The 24,492-nt window shown below is 39.4% G+C and overlaps 1 protein-coding gene across 1 annotated transcript in view; it reads right to left on the bottom strand.

The window, feature by feature from the left end:
- Window positions 1–24,492, bottom strand: part of HHAT (hedgehog acyltransferase) — a 166,689-nt gene that overhangs the window by 65,176 nt on the left and 77,021 nt on the right. Inside the window, exons 9-10 of the mRNA XM_035322159.1 lie at window positions 16,887–17,088; window positions 295–439 (exon numbers count right to left, since the gene is read on the bottom strand). Of these exons, the coding sequence (XP_035178050.1) occupies window positions 295–439; window positions 16,887–17,088 (347 nt within the window). The remainder of the gene's footprint in view (window positions 1–294; window positions 440–16,886; window positions 17,089–24,492) is intronic.

Genomic DNA, 24,492 nt, shown 5'->3' with positions numbered 1-24,492 from the left:
TTTGGCTAACCTGTCACATATTTATTACCGATCTTCAGTGATTTCACTGACAGAAGCCTGGTAACTCCCTTTCTGCACTTTATGAGAGAAATCCAAAGTTACTTTGCAGACACGCAGCATGCATCATTATTTAGATTTTATCAGACAGATTTTTGAATGTTTTGAACAGGAACAGAAAGAAAGTTACTCCCAACTATAGAAGTTACTCCCACTGATAGAAGTACCTGTCTCAGCCGATCCAAGGTAAATTCTGGAAAGTTCTGTTATACAGAAAGCACATAAAAATAAACTTGCCTTCCATAAAGATCCTGTTCCAGTAGATTTTTCCAACATGATTTCCCCCAAGAAATATTAGATTCGATAAAATCAACATCGAAGTGCAAACAGATGCTAGGACGGCATGAAGTCGACGACGAATTCTTGGCGAGAAGAAATGCTCCTGAGGGACGAAACAAAAGGTGCAGATGAACTTAACCCGCACAACTGTTCAAGCAATGTTAGAAAAAGACATAGTAGTTATGACAAACAACTTTTATACCAAAGTTCAAATCCTTACGGAACAGATCCCAAAGCTTGTAACATATCTAGCAGAACTCCCACCAATACCATTTAAGTTAGGGCCAGATTTTATGATATAAAGCAGTGTTGAGTTGTAGCTAGGGGTGGAAGGAACCTCTGGAGGTCACTTAGTCCAATGCCCCTGCTTGCTGCAGGGTTGTTAGCTAGAGGAGGTTGCCCAGAACTGTGCCAAGTTGGGTTTCTTCCCCCACACTATTAGGTACCTATACACATGGTAAGACACCCCCGAGCCTTCTCTTTTTCATGCTGAACAGTCCCTGCTCTTGGAGCCTCCCCTCATATGGTAGATGCTCAAGTCCCCCCTTCATCACCTTTGTTGGACTCACACCAGTATATCCATGGCTTTCTCATACTGGGGAGCCCAGAACTGGACACAGTTCTCTATACGTTCTGTGTCTTAATTCTTTGCTTCTTAAATGTAGTCTGAAGAATTTTTGTTGACAGATGTTAACACTAACAACAAGCCGCTAGGGTGGATAAAACTATGCAATGGATGTATGGAGTAAAACACATCAGTACAAATCAAGTAGCATAAAAAATTTTGGAAGTTAGTAATGCTTTGGTTGATTAGTAAGACTTCACTGAAAGATTCTAGAGCCAGATTAGAATGGGTTATTGGAATGAGTCTCTTAATTAACAGGTATTTCTTTATAAAAGTGACTTAAATATGCATGCAATCCCAATGTTTTTTTTCATTGCAAATACTACTGCTCATATTCAAAAAGCATAAATATCTGTTGTAAAGCACTTGCCTCTTGGTATTTTCCTAATGATACAAATAAAGCAAGTCTCCTTCCATCATATACTAGTGTACCTTTTTCTACATTTATATTTTGCATTATCACCTGAGGTGCAAGTGCAGCAGGGAAACTGCAGAAAGGCAGTGAAAGATGAATGAGAAAGTTTTAGCTTCTTCCAATTCTCAGTTGTTAAATCATAAAAATCATTATAGCACAATACGGGGAAATACTGACTCATTACAGTACTGCATAAGAAAAAAATATCTTGTTCATCATGTCCCCAGGCTGAAAGCCTCTTTACATAGTGCCTGAATCTGCAAAAGACTGAATGGTTCTTGCAAAGTGATGAGCTTTTCCAGTGTATGGTAACTAAGGAAAATATCACGAGGTGCTTAGCCTTCAAGTCATAAATGTTGATGTTGCAGAAAACAGTCTTGTGACTGTAGTATCAAAAAAATAAAAATAAATAAAAATAAAAACACAGTAATTAATCTTTAATAGCTGCAGTCAAACTAGAATTCATGCTCAGATACCTGAACAACAGACCTAAAAATACATTCCCAGACAATTAAATTGCTAGTTTTATACACATCAAAACAAATGTTTCAACTTATAGATTATTAAGTCACAAAATTTCAAATAAATGAATTACAAGCATGAAAATATAATTTTAACATATTAGTGCAAAGTACATCTCTGGTAAATCAAATGCTAGTCCCAGATGGAACTATATCTAGTATATGAGTCTATCTGAGTCATCACAAAAATGGGGATAGATAAGCTTCTGCCAACCTGTATGCGCAATACTATAATAGCTGATCTTCCATATAGCACTGGGAAAAATATTCATATATGAACAGAGAGATTGAGACTTTCTTCTGAAAACTGGATCAAAACTAGGGCATCACAGAGAAAGGGAGGAGAATTTAAGGTAAATATATAAACGTTCACAGACACAGGCAGTTAGTGAAACAACTTTTTCCCTTTCTAGTACTTCGCTTTTCCAAAGATGCGCATAATGCAATGCAGAGTATGAACGTGTATTCCCATATATTAAAACATACGCCTTTTCAGAACACATAAATGTACATGCACAGATGAAATGTTCCAAATCTTGCCAGTAAATCCATGTTAAAAACTAAGATTAAATAAGTGACAGTTATGGTCCTTTTGTGTTATGACCTTCTGCGTTCAGAGTCATCAAGCTTACCATCTTCTTACACCATGTTGGATAATTCTGACTGAGTTGTAGCTCACTTACATAGTCTACCACCAGATCTTTTTATACTCTCCTTTTCTCTAACAAACTTCTACGTCAACTCCATAGAGAAACAGTTTCAGTTAGGAAAAAGCATTAGAGATGGGCAATCCTTCAGACAGTTTGTGTTTGACTGCATTTTCTACCGATTAGACCTATTAAGTTTGTGAGGTCCAACTGTTTTGCAACCCAACACAGAAAGACTAAGACAAACAACATGTCTAGCTATAAAAGCTCTGACACTTTTTTTTTTTTTTAATTAATACACTTACTAAAAAAATAAATTAAACTCTCACATATAATGTATCACCCTCTACAAAAGTGCTATATGTTAAACAGTACAAATGAACTGTAGTACGTACCATAAAAGCTTCTGGTCATTTATAAGGTATAAGGGAGTAGTTTAAGACAGGAACAGTTTAGACAAACACCAACCCATTTCTGGGCTGTACTGTAGCTAATTTCCATTAACTTTACAAGGCATTGATCCAAAAAGTAGTACAAATTTTCTCGAGTGTCTTTGATTTGATGTCTCTGCAGCTTCTACCCAGCTGCAACAAAGGTTAAAAAAATAAATAAAGTTCTTTAAAAATCTCGTGTCATCTAGAAAAAGCTAACTATAGAAGTACCTGAACAGTTATTGTGCTCAAATTATTACACTGGAAGCATTAATTTATGTATGAAAAAGGACTGAGGCTGGTCTTGATAATCCATTGTAATGTTTGTGATTTAAAAATCTACTGGCATGTGGATTTTTTCTCAACCTACAAGTCATTTTCATCAAAGCAGACAAAATTAAAAAAAAAAAATCACACCCACAATTCTTCGTCATGCTATTTAATGCCTTTAACAATACGTTCCATTACCACAACACAAGCAGCTGTTATGGATTTGGATTTGTGGTGTTTCTCTGGAAAAGAAGAAACTGTCTTCTCATTTTGCTGTCTCCTTCTCTCCTGTTTCTTCCTGTTAGAAGTACTGCCAGGAGAGAAAGTGGTGAAAGAATACCTTGTGTTAAAACGACAATGAAGCTATAGTTGCCTGGATGATACCCTTAAATTTACATCCTTCCTTGATGCTCTGTCTTACTTAGAATCACAAAATATCCTGAGTTGGAAGGGACCCACAAGGATCATCAAGTCCAACTCCTGGGTCTCCAAAGCACCAACCAAAAAATTAGACCCTGTGTCTGAGAGCGTTGTCTTCTGGAGCTTCTTCAGCTCCAGCTGGCTCAGTCCTATGACCACTGACCTGGGGAGCCTGTCCCAGTGCCCAGCCACCCTCTGGGTGCAGAACCTTTCCCTATCCCCCAGCCTGACCCTCCCCTGTCCCAGCTCCACGCCGTTCCCTCGGGTCCTGTCGCTGTCCCCAGAGAGCAGAGCTCAGCGCCTGCCCCTCCGCTCCCCTCGTGAGGGAGCTGCAGGCCGCCATGAGGCCTCCCCTCAGCCTGCTCTGCTCTGGGCTGAACAAACCAAGGGACCTCAGCCGCTCCTAAAGTGTCCTCCCCTCCTGACCCTTCACCATCTTTTTAGCCTTCCTCTAGATTCTAACAGTTTTATATCTTCCTTTTACTGTGGTGCCCAGAACTGCACACAGTACTCGAAGTGAGGCTGCACCAGCACAGACTAGAGCAGGATGATCACTTCCCTTGAAGCAATGCCGTGCTTGATGCACCCCAGGTTGGCCCTCCTGGCTGCCAAGGCACACTGCTGGCTCATATTCATCTTGCTGGCATGAAACATGGAATTAGAAATTAGAGAGTGACTGATTAAGAATAAATATATAGACAACACTCATTGCTTGTGCTGCTCTGGGAAAATACAATGCTACATTTGTGATGTACTGTGCTTGTGCTGCGCTGGGAAAATGCGAATTGTACGTGCAAATACAGCATGAGAAGAATGCACAGAAGGAGTAAGGAGGAGGTCTAAAAGAAGGTCACACTTGCAAGGTGCCTAGATAACAGGGGGCCCTCGGACCCTGGGAACCAACACAAACCAACTTTATGGTTTGGACTGAGACCAAGGGCACAGAGAGCATGTGCAAGAAGATAAGGTGAAAAGTTCAACTCTGATGAAGACATCTTACTTCATCCCAATGACCACCCGGATGACCACCAGAAAGCACTACGCAAGCGCAGAATGACTGATAAGATAATTAGCACATGAAGTGGGGCTAGATGGAGCTAGGAAATGAATATGGATAGGTGTGTTGCGAAACTTAATGCATATGTAATATTTTAGGGGATAAAAGAGAATGCAAGCGAGCGAATTGTTGTGCACGACTTTGGTGGGACTACCCCCGTGCTGCCCAGCACTGAATAAACATACCTACTTTACAATCCTACTGATTGTGGAGTCTTTTCCACAAATCAGTCAACCAAAACCCCCAGATCCCTTTCTGCTGGGCTGATTTCCAGTATCTCATCCCCCAGTCTGCACGTACAGCCAGGGTTGCCCCTTCCCAGATGCAGAATCTGGCATGTGCTCTTGTTAAACTTCATATTGTTGGTGATTACCCAGCTCTCCAGCCTGTCTAGATCTCTCTGCAAGGCCTCACCACCCCCGACGGAGTCAACAGCTCCACCCAATTTGGTATTGTCCACACACTTGCACAAAAAACCTTCAAGTCCTACAACCAAATACTTTATGAAAACATTGAAGAGGACTGGTCCTAAAGTGAATCCCTGTGGAACCCCACTAGTGACAGGTCGTCAGCCTGATGTAACCCCATTTACTATAATCCTTTGGGGCCCAACTGTCAAGCCAATTGTTCACCCATCTTATTTTACTGTTATCTAACTGTATTCTGGCCATTTTGTCTAGGATACTGTGAGAGACAGTATCAAAAGCTTTACTGAAATCCAGAAAGATTACATCAACGGCCTTCCTTTGGTCAACTGGCAGGGTGATCTTGTAGTAAAACAAAATCAAGTTTGTTAAACATGACCTTCCCCTTGTGAATCCATGTTGGCTGTTACCAATGACTGCATTGTCCTTCAGGTGTTTTTCAGTAACTCCCAGAATAATCTCCATAATTTTACCAGTCACTGAAATAAGACTGACAGGATCTTCTTTCTTCTTGAAAATCGAGACCACATTTGCCAGCTTCCAGTCAACTGGGACTTCTCCAGATTACCATGACCATTGAAAAATAATTGAGAGAGGTCCCACAATGACATCAGCCAGCTCTCTGAGTACTCTGGGATGAATCCCATCAATCACCATGGACTTAGATGCATCCAGGTGGAGCAGCAAATCCATCACAAGTTCGGGATTGACTGGGAGTTTATGGTTCATCATTCCCACAGTCATGAACTGATCACTATTTGTGATATAGTCACTATTTGTAACCTAACATCAATACTTCATAATACTTTACTTCTACTAGACACTTTTTTATCTCCTAGTGCAACATAAATGGGCTGTAGCCTTTAGAATACACACTACCAGCATACTCAGTCCAGGGGCAAGCAATATAACACAGGAGATGACTTTAAAAGGTTAGTTCAGGCCACCTTTCCTGGAACTGAATGAAGTCCAGGTTGGTATTTCAGTCCAGTTCCTGCTGTAAATAAAGATTGGCTGTGGACATCATTTTTGTCTGTTGTTGGGAAAGACCTATCTCTGCATATCGGTGCATCTAGTAAAATTTACTACCATCAGATCTCTCTCAAATTGGCCCTCTGATATCTTAAAAAAATGGTACTATTGTAATGGGGTACCTTGAAAAATAAATTTGTGTGTGTGTTTGAGAGGGGTGAAAGAAGACAGGGCAGAAAGGCTTTGCATTGTCCAAACACTCCTATTATACATGCATCTCATATTTAACTTCTAATTGAAAACTACGCCAGAAATAGGAAGTATGTATAATAGCTGTTTCTTGAGAAAGACAGTTTGTGAAGGACAATATGCACCAGAACAGATTATTTAGATTAGAAGTTTAGATTAAGAGTCAAGTTAAAGTACATGGTGGAAGTTAGAAGTCAGATAAATACTCCTATTTATCTCTTAAAATGTTCTTATTTTGCTTACTTTGCAGGCCAATTACATCACTATCAGTCAAAGTGGCTTCAGGCAGCACAGCATCATTTTAAAAAACTAAGGTGAACTAGAGCTCATCAACAAAAGATTTGCATATTCACTGATATACATGGTACACTGATATTACTGAATGGCATGGAGTGAAGAAATTGAGGATCAGTAAGTGTTTTTCCTAAATATGTTTACACCTCACAGTTAGTCAACAAAGGAGAAAATACTTTGGAGAATGTTGATAAGAATACATATCCATCCTCCGATGTGGAAGTTGAGGAGACACACAAGATAAAATTTTGCACAGCAGTCAAAACCAGGCAGTTCTATACCAAATATCACACTAAAATCTTCTTTTACAGAAATATATCCCCCAGTATTTTATCAAAGGCCCAATCCTACACCTTCCCACAGCAAGCATTCTTATTCTGTACCTTTTTCTAGTAACAATGGTGGCACCGTGGTGATTTGGCATGCTCCAAATGCTCTTTATTCAGAGGGCTGCTGAGTGTGCTTGCAGGAGCTTGCTGCAGTAGCTTATTCTGGGAGCATGTCACATGTCATGTTGTTTTCGAGAGAGCTCAGGAACTGGGGTGCACCTTTTCCACCACACTGCAAAAACAGCTTGATGATGGGATAACAAGTGACAAGAAGACTCCCTTAACAAAAATTACTTGGAAACTTCTTGGCAAGCACTCAGAAGATGGAAGAGACTTGTGCTGAATTCGCAATGCAACTCATTTATATAGCTGCACTGGGACAGATTAGAGCAAACTTCTACATAAAGTCAGTGATGTTATCAAGCTTGCTCATACTGAGAATATTTAACAACTCCCATGTAAGGGAACTAAACTTGATGAAATTTAAACAAGCATACATCTTCATGGAGCAAAACAGAGATTCGCATCATTTATTTAATTCTAGACTACCCTTCTAGAGACTTGATGTTCAAAGCATAAGACAAAGTAAGAGAGCATGGTAAAACTGGAGAAGCAGTTGCGTATTTCTCATGGAACATATGCACTGTGGAATAAGACTGTCAGCCACTATGGCCAGAGTGACATGAAACATGTGCTTGATACTACAAACTTCAACAGTACCGATGACATTATTTTATTTTCATCTGCCTTTGGTCTTCAAAGGGTAAAAATACTCTAGCATAATTTTTAGTAGAGTTGATATTTTCTAAACACAGAATATTTAATTACTATCTGCTCTACAGATTTCATCCTCTCCCACTTAACCCTATCAGTCAACTTATCCATAAAAATTCTAAAATAGGAGAACAAAATGTGCAATATGTTGTTTTGAAGAAACCAAGGAGATCAATTATCATGTCTGTAACACCTAGTCCCTCCATTATCTTTTACTGCCTCTCCCAGAGCATGAGGCGGAAGTGAGCATGCTTCCCAAGGTTACTAAAGATCCACCCTTCAATTTCCTGAAGGCTTTCATTAGAGAAGTAACATTCAAAATGTTCATGTGATGTTTCAGTCGCTGCAGTACAGCAGGTGCACGTGTGGTACCATTATGCATATCAAGAAAATCAATGGAAGAAAACCTCACATTGCTTATTGGAGTTCCTTTTACCATTGTAACCTAAGGACCCGACCTTTGGTTTTCACCACCCATTGCATCCCAGCTGAAGAGTAAGGCCTGTACTTGTTTAGTTCTCCACAGAAGCAAGACAGACCATCCAGCCATCTTAAACACACTTCTAAGTGTTTTCTTTCAGAAAATATCCATAGATAAACACAGGCCAACTCTACTGAGTCCATCCCTGAGCCCTGGCGATCGCCCTCATTGACACACAAGCAAATACCTTGATGCACCCCTTGAATCTGGGTCATCCGCAATGCAGCCATTTTCCAAAAATAACAGCAAAGCAGAAAAGCAAGAGCACGGGAGAAAAGCTGAAAGAGAGCGAGGAGCAGATGGGACAGTGGGAAGGGAAGCGATACATCCTGACTAACAGTTATTGGCTATTTTATCTATCTGCAGTTAGGCACACTGAAAATGGAGGGCAGGGTGTGACTGAGCAGCTGGGGGAGCAGATGGAATGGAGGAAAGGCTGAAAATTGTCACAAAGCTCTGCCAAACAGAATGTTGATTTATTTAATTTTTAAAGTGAGCAGTAGAAATGAAGATGGGCTGGGTCCGAGCAGCAGGGCAACTTCTACAAACACTTGTTAATACAAATTGTCAATGGGTAATAGTGACAAAAGCACATGTGAGAGACTGCAGAAATGAAGGGAGGCAGTATATGTGCTCATTAATAAAATGTTGGTAGAAACCAGGCTTGAGGAGCAGCAAGAGCAATAGAAAGGCAGCTGATGACATGTCCTTGCAAGACCTACTCCTGCACTCTGAAGCTGAGGGACAGCTGTTGAATAGGTAATTGTAGAGACTTTACCAAGAACAGAGCAGAAAAAGCAACACAAATTAAGAATTTAGGTTGAATATCCATGCAAAACATCCATTTATGAAACAATGCAAAAGAAATTGTGGAATCCCCAGGGCTATAAGAGTAACAAGATAAGGAACAGGCCTGCAAGTAAAATGTGAACAAGATGTGAACCAGATCTCATCCATCTACAACGGCCACAGCAAATGGAAGGATAAATTTAATTTCCCACCAGCATATATTGTACTCTTCAGTAATCGTGTAATCATTCCTGTTTGCTCCATTCTGCATCTAGCTCTAACCCAGACCCAGCCCTTTACTTTTGTTTGCTTTATTTTTCTAGCATCTTGTTTTGCTTGCGGTTGTTCCCTCCCTTCTCCCCAAGTCTAACTTTGGCCTGAAGTAATCTGTGCTTCCAAGGCATATACTTTCCTTCCAAAGCAAACATAAAGATTAGCTCCTGGAAGGTTCACACAGGAAGGAGGGAACTGACAACACTTCTTCTAAAAGACAGGATGATGCAAATGACCTGTAATTCCTTACAGACAATACATCACTCCTATAAAAAGAGGACCACACAATTAAAATCAAGCAGCTGTCAGTTAAAATCTATGTTCACAAATATAACTTCTTTCTGAATTTAGAAATAAATGCTATATATAGTATTTGAGAAGATACTCATCTTCTCTATTGATGCCTTACTAAACATTCACTCAACAAAACGTTGTCTTGCACTAGCACCAGTTCCTTTTTAGATTTTCCAAAAGATCTACATTTATAGCATCGCTCAGAAAAAAGCCAAACCCCCTTCTGTTTCAAGAAAGCCTCCTACCAGCTCGTATGTATGCACCACAGTGACGGATGCATGTGTGAAAGTTTGACATACACAGAAGTAAATTTCTGTGCTTGCTTCTACATTTCCTCATCACCCTCAAAGAACCTGCCTAAACATTTTTTTAAAAAGTGGCAGCTTGTGAAAAGTGCAAAATGAACAGCATTGAAACGCACCATCCTCAAGGAATGTAACCAAGTAACAGCAGTGTACATATTTCTGTAAGTGTGTCTTACCTCTCACTAAGACAGTTTGCAAGAGTTGTGCACTCTCCTCTGTGTCCAGGCCAACACCCTTATTTTTGTTCTTCTGGTTCGCACTCTGCCTGTTCTGGCTTCCTCAGATCCCTCATCCATGTTTTCACCTTTTAAATTCTAACCAAAGTGGGACAGGATCTAACTTGTCTAACCATTTGTGCAGAATTTTGCACGAGGTCCTGCCCTTATGGTCCTCCCACATTGCCACTGTGAAACTGTTAACAAATAAATAACACACAGTAATAATCCCCACGGAGACATCTGATAAACACTCTCAGCACATTCAGATCTCGTTTTCCACATGGCAAGATCCTGTAGCTCAGAGTTACGCTGTGCATTAATGCATATGGCTCTGAAAGGCACAGCAGAAAGACAAAAGCGTGCAACCCACTCCTTGGTACTTTAACTTGTATTTTTGTTAAGTGCTAACATCTATTGTATGGACTAATTTTTATGGTGAACAAGAGAAGGAGGCTATACTGATGTAACAGTAACAAAGAAGAATATAAACAGCATCACTCTACCTTCTTTTCACATCGTAGCATGATTTACTTGCTTTTAAAGCCACGTTATGGCCAAAGTGCCAGAAAACTGCCTGATGTCTCCAAAGCAGAACCGGAAGCAATGCTGGTAGGTGGGAGAAACATTTATTTGTTACGACAAATGGGTAGCTACAGGAGGGGCTTCTCAGCTGACATTGCTGTCTGAAGGAGAGCAGCAATCATCTGGTTAGAGACAGATGGAAAATCACTACAGTTTGTCCAAATAATCTTTCTTGCACAGATTTGACAAAAAAGGGAAGTTTGTACTCAAAAGATTGAAACAATAGAATGCTATCTCTGAAATCTTATTGCAGGCACTTTTGTCATTGAAGTCTGTATCAGATTGCATGTTTGTTCCTAATGCAAAACGACACTTACCAGATTTTCTTTGTTACTGGGTCTGGGGAAGAAGTTCCCTAAGTAAGGAAACTAGAGTCAGAGTGCAAGTGTGTGTGTCTGCCTGCCTGTGTACAAGGGCTCTCCAAATATTTTGGGATCCACTTCCATGAAGATAAATGAACCCTCACAACCAGAAGGTGGAGAAAGGAGAAAAAAATCAAGCAAAGCACGGCAAGAATTTCTTGACACAAAACTACTGTTGGCAGAGCTAAAAGTAATTGAAAAAAAATCTAGGATACATCAGCCAGCCCACGTTCACCTTTGATGGTCTTTCATAAGCTCAGTATGAAACAGCACCTTGATGACTCAGCTTGCTGCTTCTAGGTACCATATATAACGACCAGTTGTCACAAATCTGCCCAGGCTAACATTTACATCTAGAGAAAGGAGTTTCCACTGATTTTGAGTCAGAGTGCATCCACTTTGGACACCAGCAATTTCTGGTTAGATGACTGATATGGCTGAACTCAAGGCTCAGAGGGAGGTATCTTCACCCCGGGTAGAGAGCATTTGACCACTGGGTCATTCCTCCAGGGATGCAGGATGCCTGCTATTTGCTGTTCAGAGCATAACAGCAAGCCCTATTCACTGGTTGGGGTTTTGACATTATAGGTGACACCTATATCTCAAAAAAGATTTCAGCACTACAGACAAACAGTCTCATTACGGGCCTTTGTTCAATTACCTAACCTTATGTTATTATACATTCTCAGACAGTTGAAGAGACAAACCCCGCAGAAATCTACGGCAAGTACATAAGAGGATTATGAAGAAAGGATCATCAGCACTGCCTGCCACTTAACTGAATCACCATGTTGCAATAAAAATATGCATGAATTACACAAAACTATTAGTAAAGGAGAAAAGGTGAAACAAGCTTCTGAGATTTGTAAACCAGTGTTATCAATACTCTTTCCATCAAATGAAGCAAAATAAAGATCAAAGTCTACTATGTGCTGAAGGACAGCTGAGAAGGGTCTTTATTTATTAGGAAGATCTTATTAAAGATCTGATTTTGCAAGGTGGTCTACATACATACTTTCTCTGGATGAGTTTGAAACGTTTGGTCAGATCTTGCTGCTTATAGTGGCAGAAGGAAGCTTTACAGTTATGTCATGGCAGTTTTAAGTGAGTTATACTTGCAAAAAGAAATTTGTCATTAAATGAGATAGTTCCATGTTTGCTCAACATACATAGGATTCAGTTGTGAAATTCACCGAGTCTTTATCTTGGTTCAACTGAATTTGGGTCCTAATAGAGGGCTAAGCAATTCCTGAAGCAGGACCTAATTGTTTCGTTTGCCCCACTCTACGGGGGGAGGCTCAACTTACTACTATGTACTGCTCAGGTATGCTTGCAAGGGGGAAGTTCCAAGCAGTTAGCTGAGCTCCTTCACTCCCACTTCCCTTCTTTGGCTTCTGTCTCTCCCTCTGTACTGCTTTGGGTGCTTTTTGAGAGTCCAAACAGTAAGACAAATCGCCTAACAATAAAATAATCAGAGGAAGTTAAGTTTTCTGCTGGGCTAAAGAGCTAAGTCAGCTCAGCAAAGATTCCAGCAGAAAGGATTGCAAAGATGAAAGCAGTGGGACTGCAAAGAGGGGAGGAAAGGGAAATTCATCCCTTTCCCTTTCAATAGGGATGAGTTGTTAGATCAGCTTAGTACCCTGAAGAACCAAGGCACAGAGGCTGGGCTCACCAGGCAGTATCTCTCCATGTTCCATTCCTGCTGTCTGCAGGATCACTGCACCATTTATTATGAATTTTTGATGCTCCAAGCAGAAGAAGTAGGACAGAAACTAAACAGATTAAAAAAAGGGAAAAAAAAAAAAAAAAGGCAGACCAAAGAAACCTTGACCACACAGCCTTTTAGGCTTTTGAAAGACTTCTAAAATCCTGTTCTCTCCGATGCTGAGACTGCCAATTATCATTGACCACATCTCTAGTACCCAGAACAAAACTGATATTTTTACTATAGAGACAAATATATGGACTTCATTTTATAAGAGGAAAAAATCCCCTAATGTTACACACTAACCAAAACCACAGACGTTAGAGAAAATATTTTTACAAAGATGGGGAAAAAGGCAGTTATAGAGAACTGAAATGGACTTAGTGGCACCTCCTCACAGCCATCAATAAAAATTTAGAAATCAAAGTATTTTATACTTAAAAAACAAAACAAAACAAAAACAAAGGTAGTAAAAAATATTTTAAAATTGAGTTATGCTTAAAATTAGCTGGCTTCTCAAATTGAATTACTAATGGCATATTTAGATCTTTACTACATAAAGCTAGAAATAAGCTCAAACTAGAAATTCATCATAGCGTGATTTTTAGGAGAGATTTTTACATCTCAATTAAAAAAAATGTTATGAGACTGAATGACATGTGTTCACTTTACTACAAAAGAACTAAGAAAATAAATGTTACTGTTTCAATTAAGATTAAAACATTAATTTTAACAATCTGCTAACTTCACCCTCTTTGCTGTCTTCTTCTGAACAATTTCCAGATCCATTAATTTAAAGATGTTGTTAGCTATTCTAAGGTTTAAATCATTCTAAATGTATTTTTAAACCAAGATGTCATTTCTTGTATAGATCTCTATCTTGTTTTCCTTAAGGAAAAGAAGGAGGGGGGGAAATGAAATCACTAGAAAAATGATAGCCATTAGCATTTTTGTTCAGAAATCTGATCCATTATTTATTAAAAGTCATTCCAAATTTCATCATTGATTTCAAATGAGTTACTGCTGGGGCCTCTGTTCATCTGTGGGAAATTAATACAGAATCGGTGAAACAAAATACTACTTTGCTTGGTATGGTTCTAAATATCTCATGAAAAAATGAAAAGAAAGGACTGACAAAAAATCCTGTAAAACTCTCCCAGCTTAATATACAGCTCCCACATACACCTTAGCTCTAGATGCACAGCATTTAGTGTTTTATATGCAATGCTTTAAAAAAGAATTAAAACGTTACTGCATTCAGCTCTCATTTTTTGATACTTAAACAAATAATCTCTACAGAGAAAAAACGATACACAGGTAACTTCTCAGAACAAAATTCACTGAAACATGAAATTCAAAGCAGTGTAAGCTGAAAACTATATTAAAAGGAGCATCAGCTCTTTTAGAGCTGAAATCGGGAAGGTAGGTAGTGTTCAGCAACCAGGACAGATTATAAGTTTCTGGTCCAAATTTTTGGGTCCGAAAATCTACTATTTTCAGTAAATACTTGTTTATAGGCTGATTTTACTTCTCATAAAAAATGCTTATGATCCCTTGTTTATTCCAGTTCAACATGGCTGAGATGACATTTAAAGTCTGTCAGACTGAATTTAAAGCCATAAAAGGTGATGGGTTTTTTTGTTTGTTTGTTTCCCCCCCCCCCATACTGTGCTAGGTTTGATGCATTGAGATTTAAACTACCATGAAATCTACGTAAATGTAGGGTCCAATTCTTTTTATACGTATTCTTAGTCAGCATAAGAATTCAGTGAAGGACAATAATCAAATGTGCTTTGTTTAGATTTCTTTTGCAAGAGAACTGCAGGAATATAGTAGGAAAAAAACAGAAGTAGTTTTGTTTTAATTACTGTTGTTATTTGTGATCACTTCCTTTTAAAAAACAAAGCAGAATTAAAATTCAAGATTTTTGTTTGTTTGTTTGTTTATAATATTTTACCAAATAAGTGCCTCCAGCTCAACTCAATTTTTTTATGTCAACTTTAACAACAATATCGGAGGGGTAAATAGACTGGTTAAAAACCCACAGATCTATACTTTGCGTTTATTTAGAAACTCATCTGCTATTCTGGGACAAAAATAAACTTTCCTTTTCAAAAATAGCCTTCAAGAGCCAACACAGCAAATGAGTGAAGCACAAAGCTTACAAAGATTTCATCTGATGAACAGATGTGAAACACCTTCTCTCAGAATGAGGTTCTCAAAGTCACTGAGACTAGGCTTTCAGCACATCTCTTGCTGAGACAGGGTTATAGGAATGCTTGCAAAAGCCAGATAACATGTAAACAAGGAAATTTATAAAGGACATTAGAGAACATGCAGCTCATTTTTGATGGAAGAGATATTTCTTTGAGAATATAATTCCAGCGCTTGATAAGGAAGGGTCAAAGTCCAGCTACTCATCTGCTCTCCAGCCTCAGCACTTGACAAGAAAATGGGAGTTTGTTAGAAGAGTGCAGAGGGAGCAGTGAGGGGCAGTTTACAAAGACTGCAGCTCATGTTGTTGTAGAGAAACTTTCAAGGCACAAGGCAAGGAATGACCTAGCTATAACCAAATGCATCAAGATGTGCATGAACTGCTAACACTGGGGAACATATTTTTCCTCATGGTGGGCACTAATTCAGATGCCAAAACAATTCATAGTAAAAATGCTGGCTTCAACAATATTTCAAGGAAAGAAGAGAAAGTACCTCCTCAGGCACATCTACAGCAATGTTTTCAAGCAGAAGTGGAAAACAGTGGAGTCATGGAAGATACTGAATAGGCATTCTGTCACACTGGGTGACAATGAAAGAGATGAGGGGGAAAGGGCACTTGATTCACTGTTAAATTATCCAAGATTTGCCAGCACTGGTTAACTGTAATTAGAATTATGTGTTAGAATCAATGCAGCACATATAACCCAACCTTCACAATGCCATGCCCATACCATTTTAATGGTACTTCAGCACTTAATTCCTTAAGAATTCTTTAGAAAATTCTAATATGATGGCATCAAGTACAAAAAGCCCCTACCCTTATGTCTCCCTCATACAGCTAGATGCCTGAGAAACTGTTGCTTTCCAGTCCAGATACAAAAATGTATGCAGCTGGTCAGATGCTGAAGCTGAGTTTCACCCCAGAGGGCAGATGATGGATCTGATAAACTCATTCTCTATGAACGAAAAAAGCTGCTTCCAGGCTGTCACCAAATTCACAGTGATGGACACTCGGATTACATAAGGTAGCACCAGCTACTAAATTACTTAGCTGTATCAGCTGCCACACATGGTATGCCACAGCAGTGAAAACTGAAACGGGGTTGGAGAATAAACATAATTACTTGAGCATCAGGACTTCATCAGGCTGGAGACTGAGTCACCTCGATCTCAGTATTATAGAGGAGTATGAATTCCAAGCACTTATCACTACTAAGGAAGCGAGGCACAGGAATTACTCTTACAAACAGTTATTAGAAGATTTGGGATTAAATACTGAGCAAACCTGCAGACTAAAACAGCCATCAGAATTAAAATAGTGCCTTTTTTTGTGTAAGACTGTGTGTTAAAGATGGTACGAAGGTGAAAAACATAAGCAAATTGAAGTGAAATGTATAAGCAAAGTAAAAATATCAGAGGTCTTCAAAACAATACTTTCTTTACTAGACTCTTCAGTGGCATAAGATTTCTCAGCATAAGCTTGTTCCCAGATGCAAGCAGCTGCTACACATACTTTTTTCCAGGAAACACATGGTTAGAAAATTACACTCCTAATTTTAGTGAAGATGAATATTTTAAGGCCATCCTGAGTGAAATCAGAATACAAATACTAAAACTGGCTTCTGTTTAACCTTATACAATGTGACAAGCAGTTGCTTGCACTAGCATTGCAGAGAAAGCTTTTAAGACCATGCATATTTCAGTGTTGGCCTAGCTGTTTTGTTGCAAAATTCTAGTTATATGTCTGACGTCAAATGGCAGAGAGTGGGGAAGGACATGTTGTTTTATTTATTAACCACCACTTTTAATATAGACTAAATCAAACTAGTAACCAGGAACTTCAGACAAGCATGAAGCTAGGAAACAAACAGAAAGTGAAGAGAGATTCAACTTACAATTAAGTTTCGAATAAGTGAAAAAGAAAGTATCCTCTTGATGCCATTTTCCACAATTACTCCAAGACAATTAAGCGCTCCCCAGTACCACAGATAGCTCTGTCCTCCGTGCCAATAGCTTACAAAGGCAAAAGTGAGGGCTGTGGAAAAAAGCATTCCTGGCAGACTGGACTGAGATCCTCCCATGGGAACATAAATGTACCTGTAGGTGAAATGACAGATAAGCAGCGTTATTATGGCTTTCATAAAAATCTCAGAAAAATATCCACTGCAGAATAAATCCATTTTACAAAAAAAAAAAAAAAAAAAAAAAAAAAAAGCTAGTTACTAGCTGTAGACCACTTCATGAAATATGTGCACATACCATTTGGCAAAAAGACAATTTTGTGGTCAAGAAAACTCTGTATTAGGCAAGTGTACAGGATAAACTATATTCTCAAAATTGCAAAAGATGTTCAGGTTTTTTAGACTGCACCAGTAGTAATCCAACTTGTATACACAAAAGTTACATATAATCTTTTTGAGAATTTAAATTGTAAGACTTAACAATAAAATTTAAAATATTCTGTGAAGTCATATATAGTCCAAAAAATGTTTTCCATTTTTCAGAAATGTAGACACATGCAAACATACTTGATTTTTAAAAGCTTCTAATTTCTGTATCTTTAAACCTTTTATTAAAGATTGTATTTACTGAAAATATCTCCTATCCAGTTCCTGTTACACTCTCAAGATCTCATCTGCTAATGACCATCACAACCAATGTACCACCCTCCCGCCCCAAAATACCTGTATGAAAAACCCTGCATTCAATGATATTTTGGATTAAAATTGACTCCAGGAGACAGAAGCTCAATCTTTAACTGATGCTTACAAGTGTCAAGGAAGCAGTACTCATTCAACAGAAGCACCAGCAGCAATGGGACTCTGAAAGCTGACACTGTTTTCTGGGTCACTTCACTTTCCTGGGTCACTTCACTTTCCTTCCTGCCTAGAGGGCTACATCCACTTCTGGCAGTTGCAAAATAAGGCATGGCCACTGTCCAGCCTTTATTTAAAAAGTTGCATATTTCTGTCAACACTTAGAGGAAGCTCATCAGGCAGCGGAGACACCCCTCTCCCTGCTCATGAGCACCAGCGAGGGCACGCAGTATGTGAGAAGTGCCAGGGGCAATTCCCTCTAGCTGTCACTCCTTCGGCACAGTAGCCTCGTGTGAGGCTATTCCTACTTGGTAAGATAATTAAAGGATATTTTCTTTCCACTGAAAATTTTATTACTGGTTTTCATTTTTTTTACATTCAGAGACAAAGATCAGCTCAAAGATTTTAAAGGGAAATTAATGTAGTGCATTATTCTTAATCATTTATCACATTAACCTTTGGAAGTAAAATACCATATCGGGGGAAAATAAAGTGATGAGAGTAATTAAGATGTAAGTGGAAAAGTCATTAAAAAAAAACCTTTCAAATGCTCCAAATCCTCTCTAAACATAATATCAATACACCTTTTTACTTTCACCTGCTACAGGGAACATTTATAGTATTTTTTTATTAAGAATACAAACATAAAATGAAATTAAAGTCAAGTTTTAATATATGTTGTGTTTCTCTTCTCTCTCCCCTTCCTGTTTTTTTTTTTTTTTTGTTTCTTTGTTTGTTTGGTTTTATTTCCCTCAGGCCTAGCCTTTTCTCATCACACAGATAAGAACACGGTGTGGCAATACTACATATTTGCAGCTGCAGACAGTAGTCTAACTGCAGAGAAGCATGCCATAGCAGCCTGTAAGCAAACAGATCTCCTTCAGGGCTCTCCCTGGGATCTGACATGCAGGATAATGAGAACAGAGCCCCAGACTGCTGCTGCAGACATCTCGTAAGCGGCCAGACAAATTCCTTCTACTCCATTGACCACAAAGACGAAAGACCAAGGAAGCATCATCTCTTAGGACCTCCTTACACAAAGCCTCCTGTCTCCCTTTTAAAAGGCTGGTTGCTGGATTTTCCAGGTAGGGTCAGCTGTAATAACTCAGTTCCTTCTGCAGGCTGTGTTCCTCACAGAACCACAATCCTCTCAGCAGCCTCCCTCGTGCCTCCCCAACACAGCTCCTCCTGGTTCCAGAAAGGTTCACCCACAGGAACCAAAACAGGATGCTGCAGATGCTTCCACCCTCAGCAAAGCTCATCACGGTCACACATTTACTGAAATGCTGTTTTTAAAAGTAACTCAGATGCCATCAGAGACAACATCTCTCTGTGACAGACACCTTACTCTAAGCCCCAAGGAAATCTTTCTACTGACCTCAAGAGGGTACTGAATTAATCCACTGCACAAAATGTAGCTTTCACTGCATAAGCAGCTCTGGGTTTCTGTATGGTTCATTTCCCTGAACTGACGGACAGAAGCTGTGATATAGGTACTGGCCATCTTGTGAGCACACAGTCTTTCACTGTCTGTCACTGGGACTGGCACTGCCAGGAACGGGCGCAGCAGCACCAGCTTATTCATTTGCAATTGCAGTTCATTTTAGATTGGCCTGAATGGCTTTCAGAGCATTGTGCAGAGAAAAAAAGGCTATTTTCTGATTTTTAGTGTTTAACAACAGCAGTTAGTTAATTGAGCAGTGCTAATTCAAACCTTGGTGAATCTTCAAGGTCAATGAAGTTTTAGCTCCTAGCAAGGCCCATGGCAATTGTGCAATTGAAAATTTGCTTCCACTGCCCTTGAAAAGACCTGTTTCTCAGAAGAACAGAAGCCAAATGGAGCCATGAAATCTTTGTTAACCTTTCCATCCGCTCGTGTGGGGATTCTGCCTCCTTGCCTCGCAGAAAAATACAAAGCAGAAAGCAAAGCCTCTCTCCCTCCCCTCCAGCTACCAGAAGAAAACAGAAGCAGGCTGGCAGCCACTTCTTGTCACAAGGCCACTAACTGCCTTCAGATCGTGTGTTCGTGCCTTCGCTTGGCAGGGCGCCCACTGGCAATTTTCAAGTAGGTATAAGAGGCTGATGGATGTTGAGTCATTTCTCTCTAGCAGTGTGAAGAGCAATTCTGTACGTCCTTATGTTATTTACACAGAAAAATTTGTGCAAAACCCATTATTACATTACAGAACCAGCTTTGGTTTGACATCAGAGAAAAAAAATGTGCATGCTACCTCATCGTACTCACACCTCATATCCATGTTGCATACCGACATTCACAGTCTTAAGAGGACAGGCCTGTATACAAGCAAGTATGCAAGTCAGACACTGTGCAGCCAGGGCCAAATCCTGACCCCATGCCAGCCACTTTGTGTTCTCTGATAAAAACAAAATTGTCTCGCTAAAGAACCACCACAATGTTCATTACAAAAAACACATTTTGCTTATTTTTGAGCATCATGGTAGTTTAGAATCTAATTTCTCAATACTTTCCCTGTAAGTTTACACAGAAAAGTTCTCGTCTGATTACAGAATGCTATGTTTATGCTAAAGGAAAGTGTGAGAGATAATAAAACAGTGAATAGCGTTATTAAGCCAGAAAATAGAAGAAATGTATTAGTTCTATATTATCATTTATGACATAATACATGCTTTGTAAATAACAATTATGTCTCCAACAAGTAGAATAGCACAAATTGTTTACAAGACACTTTTTCTGCCATGGTTTCAACCTAAGATGCTTCCTGGAGTGTAATGAAATGGTGTGCCCCTTCAGCTCAAGAATAAGGCATTACACATGCTAGTAGCTGAAACACAAACTCCAAAAGGATGGCACGGAACCCACCTCTCCTGAGGGTTCAGATGAGATTTCTGGACGTGGAAGACAGCAAGATTCTGGTCCACCTTCCCTACGTCCCTGTGTTAGGACTTCATTAACTCCTTCAGATACAAGATTGCTGCCCTAAGATCAAATTCAGCTGAGAATGCTTTGATATAAAAGCAAGACACCGGTATACAATACCTCCCTTTCTCATGTGTCTATCCCTTCCTTGTGAAAGAGAGCACGAAGTCTTTACACTCACTGTTGCACCCAGAATCTCCAATAACTGGAGACAGCTGAGATTTGAACGAGAAAAGCAGGATGGGGAAGAAAAAAAGCCTCTTACAGTACATTAGATAACCGGTCCTCCAGTTCACTACCAAAATCTGTGAAGAGGAAAGGACGTGCAGAGACAGAGAGAGAGAGAGAGGTCAAGGAGCAGTGGCCACTACAATTTCATGTCTTTTATATATATATGTATATTTATATATATACACACACACATACACAGAGAGATATCCCCATGCTTCCCAGCTTTTTCCTTCTTATAAATACTATATTATACCTTCAGTCTATTCTGTGATCCTTCTGTGATTTGAAACTGAAAGTTTACACATGCAGAGGGGTTACTGCAGAGCATGCTGATCTGCTGCACCACACACAGAACAGCATTACATAAATATCTCATTTTAAGCTTCCATGCAGTTTTTAAGACTATTTCCATCTCTAATCACAGAAAATCCACGGAGAAGCTCAAAACCCACAGTTCAGGGACTCTTGGCACATAAAAGTAATCACGGATCTTCATGTCAGACTAACCCAACTCAAAGGAACACCCTTGTAGCAGAATCTCTTAACAGCTCATAAGCAGATTACACATTTACTGCAGATGTGCAAGGAAGGCAGACTTATCTGAAAAATGTGGTGCCAACGTGCAACAACTTCATCTTAATTCACATGCACACACAGAAAAAAAAACTCAACAGTTATTTGGTGGTCAATGAGCCAAAGACAGAAAAATGAATGAAAGCACCAGAATATTTTGCAAAGACAAACGGATATTAAAGCAGATGGATTTGAGGATGGTAACTTGCCGTGTCCCTCCAGGTTATTTTAGTGGGGTAGGTAACTGTCCTCCTCTCAAGACCCACAAAAATTACAGGTAGGGAGATTAGACCTATCATACTTAGTATCAAAAAGATGCAGGCTAGGTGAGCATTAAAAACCAAAATGTCAATTTAGTGGAAAGTCAGTCCCTGCTGAAGCTTCAGAGGTGACATTTGTCAGTCCTATAGCACATTTCTATACCACTTGGACCGTTTGATTCCAGGTCATCGTGTGCTTGGTGGGGTGTACAGACACAGGGACCCCCAGCTTGCCAACACACGGCTTCTGCAGCCCTGAGCCTGGCCCAGGCACCTCCCTAGCCACAGCACAGTCCTACTGGGATCAGTGAGGTCGGGCGGACAAGACCATCCCAGAGAGCCGAAATGCTTCCCGCTGAAAGGACTGAGGAGGTGTCATGGCAGGCTGTTGAGCAGAAACTGATGAACACCAGGGGCCAGGCCTTGCAGGCCGCTCCCAGGCTGCCTAGACCTTTGCTAGTGACAACAGGGTACATCAGAGGGAAGGGAAGGGAGAGTGGAGAAATCAGTGCAGATTACATATCTCAAAACATCTGTGGGGCATCTGAGACACATCAATATTAATAAATACTGAAAGAATGCTATATAGTAAGCACCAGTTGTCTTCCCCCCCCAGGCCTGACACAGCTAAATATACATCCTCAGGCCTCCCCTCCCATGGCAAAGAGGCCATCGATCTTCACATATTTCCACACCCTGCTTTGATTTCAAATTAAAACATAGTGCTTGTAAATGTAATGTTACTTTCACAAATACAGCATAACTGTGTGGGGGTCTTCTGAATAACCAAGTACCTTACTTCTAGTCCCACTTAGAGTAGTTTAAATCAGCTTATCTACAGCCAGCAAGCTGTTCCATTTACACAACTTATCTGAATTTTAACTCATTAAGTGAACATCAGAGAATTGGATAAAATATGTAAATGGTACCATTTAAATCCCTAAAGTAATGCAAGCATAAACACAATAGCTGAGGTATGTAAAAGTGACATTTACTTCAAGAGAATAACTTTTAAATCCAACAACCATTTTGTTAGCTTTCTTGAAGTGGTAATTTACAGCGCAATCGTTAAGAGATTTGACAGTCATTTTCTTAGAAAACACTTTTTTTTCCCTCTTTTAATGATACCTACATGATAAAGTTTTTAGTCTGATAACTTTAGAAAACTTGCAAGAGGAACATTTGCAACCAGTTCAGAATCAGCCTGAAGGGCTTTATTCCTTGAGGCCTTAGTATACTGTTCTTAATTCCATATGCCAGTAACTTCAAACACAATTAAATCTTGAAGTAAGTGCAAGTAAAGCACCTGTTTAAAGGCTGTGCTGTCCAGGGCCTTTCTTCTACATGTGCTTAAACTTCTTTCTGAACCACTGCCACATAGCAAGATGCACGCTACCCATGATTTTTCTTCCCCTCTCCTTAAGGCTTGGAATGGTATACCCAGAAAAAGGTGTAATATACCAAAAAAAGGTATATACCCAGAAAAGGTATTATGTTATACCCAGAAAAAGAAGAAATGTAAATTAAAAGAGAAAAAAAAAAAGGTGAATTTTCTTGTAATAGCAAACTGCTTGTAAACACGATAATTTTATGAGCCTTTTCTGGCTTAGTTATGGGAATAGTGATAATCCAAATTCCAATGCCTCTGTAAATTTCAAAGCATTCAAGGGTTTACAATACTATTATGAGTTCTACAGTTATGTAGACAATACAGTCAAAGTTAAAAAGCAATAATAAAATTTTCCATCTTACATCATGACAGCAGAAATGACTTGGAGTTCTGTACAGTGACAGTGCCCATTTGTAAGCATGTATACAAAGTTTTCTCCATGCAGCATTATGCCTAGAGAATCTGATCCTTTAAGACAACAAAAAGATCTTCATCACTAGTTAAGAGATCAATACTCAAGCAAGCCTGAACAATTCTGAGAACAAATTTATATAGCCAAGCTACTGTTCATTTTCCTTCTAAACATCTCCCAAGGATTGCCACCACAAAAAGAGATGTGGATGTAATATAAAGTGTTGCAGGACACAGGGTGAGAAGTAGAGAGCAATTCCTTCTAAAGCTGGGGCTGGGCTTCCTTCATTTATCCATTTATTTTTTCACCCTGTGTTTTCTTTTTGCGGCTTTAGACCACTGATTTTAAACTTTGTCTCTACGGTATATAATAAAAAGATTTCAGGCCAGTTCTGCAAATTCTTACTTCTGGGTGAGCTCTTACAATTTCTATGTTGTCAATTCAAGCTGTCACTGACTTTAATGGAGCTACGTGGAGTGCATAAGTAAAGCATATCAGTAAGTCTTTGCAAGACTGTGTCCTACGTTAATAAATCTGTTTTAAATCATAGAAACATCTCCTGTAAACAAGACTTTGAAGGCCGAGCCCCACATTTCCACCTGAAATCAACCAAATAACAGCATCATTTGGCAAAATTTCCATTAGGAGACGTAAGCCTTGTTCTTACTGTGAAACTCATTTTTTTTTTTTTACATTGTCTAATAATTTTGCTGGGCTGTTGGCAAAGCTCCTTAAGCCCTGTAAGATTCTCTCACCTCACTAGCTTAATATGATGTTTAGACAGACCTTGACGAATGCAAACCCTTTCAAATAAGTAAGCTAACGCTGGCTCCAGGCAAACCTTGCTAAATTACCACAAAAATGTTTAATGAGAAATTAAGTCAATTTAGGCTGTAAAGCATTAATGAGAATATTCATAT

This window comes from Oxyura jamaicensis, chromosome 3, assembly GCF_011077185.1.
Source record: "Oxyura jamaicensis isolate SHBP4307 breed ruddy duck chromosome 3, BPBGC_Ojam_1.0, whole genome shotgun sequence".
Taxonomy (NCBI): domain Eukaryota; kingdom Metazoa; phylum Chordata; class Aves; order Anseriformes; family Anatidae; genus Oxyura; species Oxyura jamaicensis.
Note: the sequence above shows the minus strand (reverse complement) of the source record. Positions and strands in the feature narration are given on the sequence as shown.